Genomic DNA, 10,682 nt, shown 5'->3' with positions numbered 1-10,682 from the left:
ATACTCTTTAAGAAAAAGAAAAAAAGAAGGTTGAAAGAAGATTGTGTGTTTGTGTGCACATGTATTTTTAGGTTAGGATAAGAAGAAGGACCAATGGCATGAGAGAAAATGAAGGGGATGTAGATGATTCTGGCTGCATGTTCTTGGAGTTGGAAGTTCAGAAAAGAGTAGCTTAACCCTGACATACTGAAGGCAGTCTGAGTATGCACCTACAAAAAGTTCCTACTCCAATCCAAATCCACCCTTTCCATTTTATGCCCTGAAATTGCTTCTACTCCTGCTGTTATCCCAAAACTAGTTTAAGGAATAATCAATAATAATAATAATAATAATTGTGCAGATATCATCCAGGAGCATAACCCCTGTGGAAAAGATGTGTTCTCATATCTGAAAATGCATTGCTGATGGTCCTTTATATAACATTTACTTCTCAAATAACCTATGTGTGTCATGTGCCTACTTAGAATGTAAGCCCTTGAGAGCAGGGTTGTTTTGCTTTCAATATACATTCCTAGCACTTGGCACTATACCTTGCACGGATTGCTTTCTCTTCATTCATCTGCCCATTACTACATTTTATAATTGCCAGTACCACATATATGCTAGGTCACACGATTCCCTTCAGTAAACACAACAGGCTTTGCCCAACAAGAAAATCAGTCATTATTATGGGGGACAATCTAAATATCTTGAAGAACATACATTCTGTAGAAATCACCACCACCCATGCATGGGACATTTGGTAAGAGTTTAGTTTCCAGGTGCTTTTCTCAAGAAATTCAACAAATGTCTATGAAGCACCTACTCTGTTAAAGACTGGAGCAGGAACTAGAATGGTTCCAAAGATTAGAGCCAAGAGGATTTAGTGCACTATTTCCCATCTAATGGTTCTCAAGCTCTCTAGGTCTTCATAATTATAATCCTAGCAGTTGGAGCTTACCAAATTTTATTGGTGCCAGAGCAATAAATAATTACTTATTTTGTTACAAATCTTTTTCCTCAGTGATCACTGTGCACATGTTTGAAACATTTTTGGCTTGTTTCTTCAGCAATTTGAAACTAGCATGATCATGTGCACAATTCTGTAGTTTATGAAAGTATTACATCAAATTCAGTAGGCCCAGTGAAAGTTCTGGGCATAGTAAAACAAGAGGAATATAGTGTGTGTATTAGGGGACAAATTTTATTTGGTGAAACTGTCTATACATAAACAGCAAATGCAACATTATTTTTCAGTATTAGGACAATGCTAGCAGGAAGGGGATTAAGATAGGTGACCTTCTCAGTTCACAAAGAGACTTTATTGAACCCTTCTTAGTTCTCAGGATTCAACAAATTCTGAATCTATCACACTGTGTTCTTTACTGTCTTTCTCTGCATCTTATATTGAAGAATAGTAGGAGGAAGTTTGTCAAAAGGTTAAAACATGACAAATGATTACTACAGCATTCCTGCCAGTTACTATTTAACTAGCCCGTTTAAAGCATGGTTACTTCAGAACCTGAGCTATGAAACAGAGTGAGACAGGACAAGATTCAATTTGGGGAGTTTGGGAGTTCTGAGTAATTAAAAAATGAGGAATAATATTCATGATAACAATATCATTTATAATTTACAAATTACTATTCTCACAATGATCATGAGAATTATAGAATGAAAATATGCTAATTTGCAATTTACAAATGAGGAAATCAAAGTTCCTCCAGGATAACTAATTTGCCTAAATTTTCACAATGACCAGAAATCTCATAATAAATCTTCTAACACCAGCTTCAGCAATCTTTTCACCACCCCCACATCACGAAGATCTGTTCACTACTCCACTTCTATTCTATGCTCAGTATCACATTTGATCTTTACCAAAACTTTTTGATTGTTTTCAGGTCTGACATTTTTTTTCTGAGCTAAACCTTTAATATGGAGCAATATGGTCCATTATCTTTCATCATGACCTACATTTATATAATACATTTTTAAAACATTTATTTACTTACTTTTAGTTTACAAATTCAGTTCTACAGTCCCTTGAGTTCCAAATTTTCTCCCTCTTCATTTCCTTTCCCTTCCTCCCCATTCCAGCATGCAATCAAATATAGGTTCTACAAATATCCACTCATTACATGTCAGTCAAGTAGTAAAGAAGAGTTAAAACCAATATGCTGTGAATGGAGTGAATGTGGAGTGAACAATGAGAAAGAAAGTACGAAGAAAAATACAAAAGAGAGAGCAAGAAGTTTGTTTCAATATGAATCCAAACTCTATAGTTCTTTTCTCTGGATGTGGATATCCTTTTCCATCATGAGTCTTTTGGAGCTGTCTTATAACCTTGCATTGCTGAGAAGACACCAGTCTATCAAAGTTCATCATCACAGATATGATGTATCTGTAATTGTGTACAAAGTTCTCCTGGTTCTGCTCTCCTCATTCAGCATCAGTTTATGTAAGTCTCTCCATGTTTTTAGGAAGTCTATCTGCTCCATATTTTTTATAGCACAATAGTATTCCATTACATTCATATGGCACAAATTGTTTACTCATTTCCCAATTGATGGACATCCCTTAGATTTCCATTTTTTTCCACCACAAAAGAGCTGCTATGAATATTTTTATACATATGGGTCCTCCTCCCACTTGTATGACCTCTTTGGTAAAAAGCCCTAGAAGTGGTATTGCTAAGTCAAAGGGTATGCACATTTTTATAGCCCTTTGGGCATAGTTCCAAAATGCTCTCCAGAATGGCTGGATCAGCTGAAACTATCAGCAAGTATTATATGTAATGGGAATAAGCTAGAAGAATTTCCAATGATATCAGGGGTGAAAAAATAATGCTCACTATTACCCCTCTTATTCTATTTGGTACTAGAAATGTTAGCTGTAGCAATAAAAAAAAAGAAATCAAAGGAATTAAATTATGCAATGAAGAGACTAAGCTATCACTCTTCACAGATGAAGTTACTTACACATTATAAAATATTTGACAATCTACCTGTCAAAACAAACCCAGGAACTATATGAATACAATTATAAAATGTTTTCACACAAATAAAGTCAAAGCTAAATAATTGGGAAAAAACTCAGATCTAAATAATTGAAAAAAATCACTTGCTCATTACTAAGTCAAGCTAATATAATAAAAATCACAATTTTACCTAAATTAATTTGCCTATTTAGAGCCATACCAATCAATCTGCCAAAATTATTTTGTAGAACTAGAAAAAATAGTAACAAAATTCTTCTGGAAAAACAAAAGGTCCAAAATATCAAGGGAATTAATGAAAAGAAATGCTAGGGAAGGTGACCTAGCCATACCAGATTATAGTCTGTATTATAAAGCAGCAGTCATCAAAACTACTTGGTACTGATTGAGGAATAGGAGTGGATCGGTGCAATAAATTAGGTACATGAGACACAGCAGTCAATGATTATAGTAATCTACTGTTTGATAAACCCAAAGACTCTTACCTGTGTTTCCCCGATAATAAGACACTGTCTTATTAATTTTTTGTACAGAAAAACACCAGAGGGCTTATTTTCAGGGGAGGGCTTATTTTAATGAACATTGACAGCAATTTTAACAAACAGGTAAATGTGAACAAAAAAATGTACCTTTATTCAATAATGAATTCAATAAAGAACAGGATGACGCGCTCACTGCTGCAGCTCTGATTGGATGCAGCTCGGAGCGCGGCGTGCGTTTCACCCGGGGGGGGGGCGGTGCATACAGAGGGTACCGTAATGTAGCGTGTAGCACAGGGGATCACCTTCACTACAGTAGCAATCTCAATAGGGCTTATTTTCGGGGGAGGGCTTATTTTAGAGGAATCTTACACAGTAAGGGGAGGGCTTATTTTCGGGATAGGTCTTATTATCGGGGAAACACGGGTAGTTTCTGGGATAAGAACTCACTATTTGACAAAAACTGCTGGGAAAACTGGAAAATAGTATGGCAGAAACTGGGCATAGATCAATATCTTACCCCATTTAACAAAATAAAGTCAAAATGGGTGCATGATTTAGATATAAAGGCTGATACCTTCAGCACTCTAGGAAAGCAAGGAATAGTCTACGTGTCAGATTTATGGAGAGCTGAAGAATTTATGTCAAAGGAGATTAGAGAGCATTATGAAATGCAATATGAATAACTTTGATTACATTAAACTGAAAATTTTTTGTACAAATAAAGTCAATGTAACCAAGATTAGGAGGGAAGTGGAAAATTGGGAAAATAATTTTACAACCAATGTTTCTGATAAAGGCCTCATTTTTAAAATGTACAGAGAACTGAGTCAAATTTATAAGGATATAAGTCATTACCCAATTGATTAATGGTTAAAGGATATGAAGAGGTAGTTTACAGAGGAAGAAATTAAAGATATCTATAAGCACATGAAAAAAGGTTGTAAACCACTACTGATTAGAGAAATGCAAATCAAAACAACTCTGAGGTGCCACATCTCACCCAGATTGACTAAGATGATAAAACAGAGAAATGATAAATGCAGGAGAGGATGTGGAAAAATTGGAGCACTAATGCATTGTAGGCCTGACATTACACCCATTTTAAAAATTAATACACTGAGATTTGGAGATATATGGTCACTTGACCAATGTCACATAGCTAAGAGATGATAGAAGCAGGACTAGCATTCAGCTTTTGACAATTGCACTGTCCAGGCTGCTTTCTTCCTCACTTTGCTAAAAACAAGCTAAGAAAGACAAAGTGCCCATGAGAAAATGGTTCTTTGTTCATGGTCACAGCAGAATTTAGTGGTTTGTTTTGTTCATGTTTGCCAGGTGTCTCTGAGGGAGTAGCATCTCCCAAGAGCTGCAGGGCTCCCAGATCTACATGAAGTCCCAGGCTCTTCCCTGACTTTGGCTGACATTGAAACATATCATTATAGGGCTCAGTGCTGTGGTAACAGAATCTGAGTCAAATTGCCTGAGTCATTCATTCATTCATTTATCCATTCATTCATCCAATTCCTTTTCTGTTGCCTAGGGTTGAGTTGAATGAAGGGTAAAGTTAGGTATTATTAACTCTACCGCTGTTCATGAAGCAGTAATGGCCAGAAGTGATATCTCTGGCACTAGGAACCTTTGAACCCTTTGCCCCAGAGACTCATGAAGAGTTTTCCAGTATGATGACATGCTTCCTAGGATTGGATATCAGAGTGAAAATTTGAATATATAGTTCTAGACTAACTCTCCTCTTTGCAGTCTTGACCCCCTTTCTCCATATCAAGTCACCTAGGTTCTGGTATATCCAGTCCAAAACTGCAGTGGAAACATCTCTGGACCTGGAGGCAGGAAGACCTGGGTAGAAAATATCTCTGTATCAGACACAAACTCATTGTTTCTCCATGGGTAAGTCACTTGACTTCTTCCCTTTCCTTATCCATCAAATGTGTATTTTGCTTTTGGCATTTCTCTTCCAGAGTCATCTTGGGGTTCCAATGAGATCATGCATGGAAATCATGCTCAAATATACAAGTGCTTTTTAAACACCAGTTATTATCTTGTACTTGGAGCTTTTCTCGCCCATCATCCTTCAGTAACTGAATGAGCATTTCAAGGGATCAGCAACTGTATAATTCTCATAAACACAACAAAATAGTGCTGATTAAGGAGATATTGTGTGCAGAGCACTGCATTAAATTCTTGAGAAATGGCATTGAACACTAAATTTAGATGAGATAAAGTCCTTGCCCTCAATGATAATATATTGCATTTTTTTGACTAAAGCATTTGGAAAGTTTTACATCAATTTTCTTCTTTTAATATCCCCCAAACTCTGTGACATAAATACTATTAATATCATTCCCCTTTTGCAGGTGACTTGAGGCTGTCTTAAGTGCCTTGTCTAGATACATAGAATTAATAAAGACCTGGGGTGGGATTTAAATCCACATCTTTTTTTACTCATATATTCCAGCCCTCTCCACTACACCACATTCCCACACTATCACTTTGTATTATATCAGTACCTATTTCCTCTTTTCTCTGTGTCTTTTTGTTTCCTCAAGAACCCACTCATCTATGATCCTGTATAAGTTCAATACCTTGTGCTGATCATGGTCTCTCTCATATCCATACCAGTTGACTTTTGCAAACATTTCCTTACATTCACTATGTGTAATCACTATGGCCAAAGAAATACTATCCCATTTTTCAAATGAGGAGTGACCCAGAAAGATTGATTGGCTTTTGTGAAATCAAAGAAAAAAAAAAACAGTTCAAATTCAAGCAACATAAGAGCCCAAGTCTTCACTCTCTTAATGAAGCACTCTTTTCAAAATGTTATTATCTACCAACACGGCAATTTTTAAATGGAAATCAAATCACTTTGTCTGTCCTGATGATGAGGAGGGTTCTCTCTCAAAATGGAAGATAAAGAGGACTCAACATTGAGTACATCAGTAAGAATTGGCAGAAATATAGACTATGTCTACACATATTAGATTCAGTAGTATTGACTACCAAAATGGCTCAGGACTATCATGTGTGACACCAACATTACTACAAATCTTGACTCTAAGTTGTTTCTTTGTATTTTATTTAGTATAATTCCAGTTATGTTAAAGGTTAAATCTTCATTGTTGTCACTTTCAAAAATAGGTTTGATTTCTACTTCCCTAATAGTCCATGATATGAAATTTTAATTATTCACTTTGTCCTTACTTAGAAGTCTCAAATGAACAGCTTTAGGAAAAAAGGTATTTTCACTGTGGCATTATGAAGACTAGTGAAAAGTTTTAAAATCAATACAGGTTAAGGGTATCATTAGATCATCTATCTAGAAATGGAAAGCATGTTAGAGATCTTCTACTGGAATATCTCTTATATATTGATGAGCAAACTGGAGTCCATAGTATCCTATGAGTAAAAGACCTCAAGGGGGATTTCTGATAAATAATAGAGGTACTTGCAGTCGTGTTAGTAATAAAAATAATGATAGTAAAATCACTTATAAAGATCTTTCAGGTTTTCAAAGCAATTTATAGGATTATTTTCTATGATCAGAAGAGCTCTATTATATTGGTGCCATGAATTTTACTGTCTTTTGACTTGTGAGTGAAATTGGGTTGAGAGATGAGGTGATTTTTCTGTTGTCACAGTGCCAATAAGGAAGAGCTAAGGGTCAAATTTCCCATAAAAAAAAGAGAAACAGAGCCTTTTTGTTTCTGGCATTGGCCTCTCCCCTCTCTTTCATTTATATATAATAATAGCTACACACATATACACATACATACACATGTAGACATATATAGCAAATATGTGTGTAAATGTATTTGATATATATTTTAAAAGTGGCCCACTAGCCCTTTCATCAAGATTTCAGGTGAGAGGAAATCCAGCACATATCGGGGCAGCCCCTTCCTATCCTGAATAGCAGTGCTTCCTTACATTTAACCTAAATTTGTTTCTACTTAATTCAGTACTTGTTCCTGATTCTGCCCTTTAGGTAAAAATAGAACAAGTTAGATCCTCGCTCTTTGTGACAATCCAAGAGATATCTGAGAATCACTGATCTCAACTCCTGCCCTGACACCCATCTTTTATCTTGTTTACACTAAACATCCTCAGTTCTTTCCATCAATACCAATATGACAAGATTTCCAAGTCCTTCTCCATCCTGGCTTAGCTCCTGTGGAAAATCTCTAGCCTATAAATGTCCATTACGAAGTGTGGAAGGGACAACTGAATATGTTGCTCAAAAGGTAGGACACAGTGGACGACCTCTGAAGACCTGAATGCTGTGCGAGTCCATCCAGTGTAAGGTCAAGTTGGTTTTCTTGTTTGCCATGAATGTCACAAAGTTGTTGTGGGGATCATATGATTCAATGTATTTAAAAACTTGGCAAACTTAAAAGAGGCAGCTCTGGCACAGGGGCCGGAGCACTGGGACTGGAGTCGGGAAGACCTGGGTTCCAATCTAGCCTCAGATACGATGTGACACTGAGCAACTCACTTAAGCAGTGTTTGCCTCAGGTCCCTCAACTTTTACATGGAGATAATAAAAAACACCTGTACGACAAGGATGGAGTGAAAACCAAGTAAGATCCTACTAATAAAGTACACACTTAACACAGCCCTTGGCATTTATTAAACATGAAAAAAATGCTTCTTTCTTTCCCTTCACTAATAGTGCTAATTCCTGTTATCTATAGTGTCAACTCCCTCTAAATTATATTTGTTCACTTTTAAATCCAAAGAACATTCTCCTTGTCACAGAAAATAGAAGCAAAATATACATTGAGTATCTCTGCCTTTCCTTCTTATTAATTCTACTTCTTCTGTCAACCTGAAGAATTGATCCAATTTCATATTTGATAATTGTATGATCCCTGAATAGGGAATTTAAAAAAAGACCTAGCTTCTGTTAATCTTTAGCTTTTCTGTGCTTCCCTCAGCTCATCCTGAAACCCTGTTGTTTTCTATGGGTTTGTTTTTTCAAGATATAACTTGCTATAGAAAGTATAAGGCAGCCTACTTATAATTTCTAAAAAAGTGTCCTCTAATGTTTCATGGTGATAGAGATGAAACTAAATATTATAAGTCTAGTTTAATGACTTCTAAGTTGTAAAGGACTGTGTTGCAGTCCAGCAATGGACTATATATTTGTCTGAGACCCAAAGCCTACTTTGGCTTAGTTTAGACAGGGAGGCTTACTATTGGCAAATAAGTGAGTCTATAAACATTTCTTAAGTGCCTAATATATGACCAGCATCAAACAAAGCACTGAGAATAAAAGGAAAGCCCAAATTAGAATCCCTGTCCTCAAGGTGTTCACCATCTCTAGATGACATACAAATAACTACATATAAACAAATTACATCCTGGAATAAATCAGAGGTAATTAAAAAAGGGAAGGCTCTGGAATTGAAATGAATCACAAAAGGCATCCTGTGGGTGGGATTTTAGCTCAACACTGAAGGAGTAAACCAAATATCGATGATTTCTCTGGGACCCAGAAACCGTGAAATGAACGAAAGGATAAAGTGTCCATGTTTGCGGTCACCTTTAGCTTCCATGCTATGGTGGAGGACTGAAAAGAGGGCAAGCTATGTGATGGAAACATTTAAAAATCATACATATTGTTATTTGATCCACCAATGGACTTTTTTACTCACTGCTCACAGAATTATGGAGCTCGTGTTACCCAGTAGCTGTTATTCCTCAGGAACTGGTGACTTCAGTCCATTGCAGAGAACTTAACAGTCACAAGGAAAGCCAGACTAAGTTGAATCTCAGGAAATCTCAGCCAGCTTTCTTTGATCTTTCCCTCTCTTCTCTCTGTCTTTTAACTTGCCTCTTATTTTAGTCCTCCCTCTTTTCCTTTCTTCCTCTTTTTTCTCATTATCACAGTGAAGGATATTAATAAGAAAAAAGGCAGTTCTCCAAACTTAAGCAACAATAACCACCTTTCTAATGCTTATTTTTACTAGATATGTAGTTTTTTTCCTGATGCTACTTTGAAGACAGCTAAGTTAGTAAAAGACAGAAAACAGGGGAACAGGGGGGAATTAATATTCAAGGGACTCTATGAGAAACCGGATCAATGGATTTTTGGGAAACTAGAGTAACTGCAGTGACAACTATATTTTGTGTTTTTGGTCCCTTAATTCCTTATTTCTGTGCCCCACCATAAGATATGTCTCTGGACATATTTCATGACTTGGAGTCATTCGTCATGTAGAGTCGATTTTTCTGATGGTTCCTCTTTTGTTGCAGGTGAATGACAATATGCTCAAATGACATCTATGGAGAACAGATCTGAAGTGAATGGGTTCATCCTCATTGGATTAACAGATGCCCCAGAGCTTCAGGTTCCTCTCTTCATCATGTTCACCTTCATCTACCTCATCACCCTGGTAGGGAACCTGGGGATAGTAGCTCTGAGCTCCTGGGATTCCCACCTCCACACCCCCATGTACTTTTTCCTCAGTAACCTCTCTCTGGTGGATTTTGGCTACTCTTCAGCTATTGTGCCCAAGGTGATGGCGGGGCTCCTCACAGGAAACAAAATTATTTCCTACAATGGCTGCGCTACCCAGCTGTTCTTCTTTGGAGCCTTTGCTGGTGCTGAAAGTTTCCTCTTGGCCTCCATGGCCTATGATCGCCATGCAGCTATTTGTAAGCCCCTACATTACACCACTACCATGACATCAACTGTATGTACATGTCTGGCCAGTGGTGCTCATATCGGTGGGCTCCTAACTTCCTCCATAGTCATAGGAAACACTTTTAGCCTTTCCTTCTGCAAATCCAATGTGGTTCATCATTTCTTCTGTGATATTCTTCCTCTCCTAGTCCTCTCTTGCTCTGATATTCACCTTATTCAGTTAATAGTCTTTATTATAGCATCATTCTCTGTCTTTTTCCCCTTTCTTGTCATCTTTACCTCTTATTTGTTAATCTTCATCACCATCCTAAAGATCCGCTCTGCTGAAGGCCGCCAGAAAGCCTTCTCCACCTGTGCTTCCCATCTCACAGCAGTGTCCATATTTTATGGGACAATTGTTTTCATGTACCTGCAACCCAGTTCAAGTCATTCAATGGACTCAGACAAAATAGTGTCAGTGTTCTACACCATGGTCATCCCCATGTTGAACCCTCTCGTCTATAGTCTGAGGAACAAAGATGTCAAGAATGCTTTCAGGAAAGTTGTGAGGGGACAATGA

The 10,682-nt window shown here is 37.1% G+C and overlaps 1 protein-coding gene across 1 annotated transcript; it reads left to right on the top strand.

Moving 5' to 3' along the window:
• The first annotated feature begins 9,752 nt into the window (after positions 1–9,752).
• Positions 9,753–10,682, top strand: LOC138177030 (olfactory receptor 5B12-like). Its single transcript, XM_069108012.1, has one exon. It carries the CDS (start codon positions 9,753–9,755, stop codon positions 10,680–10,682), a length of 930 nt encoding a protein of 309 aa, XP_068964113.1.

Source organism: Petaurus breviceps, unplaced genomic scaffold, assembly GCF_028583685.1.
Source record: "Petaurus breviceps papuanus isolate PSGF00001 unplaced genomic scaffold, PetGlider_PUasm1.0 90330, whole genome shotgun sequence".
In the NCBI taxonomy this organism is placed as follows: domain Eukaryota; kingdom Metazoa; phylum Chordata; class Mammalia; order Diprotodontia; family Petauridae; genus Petaurus; species Petaurus breviceps.
Note: the sequence above shows the minus strand (reverse complement) of the source record. Positions and strands in the feature narration are given on the sequence as shown.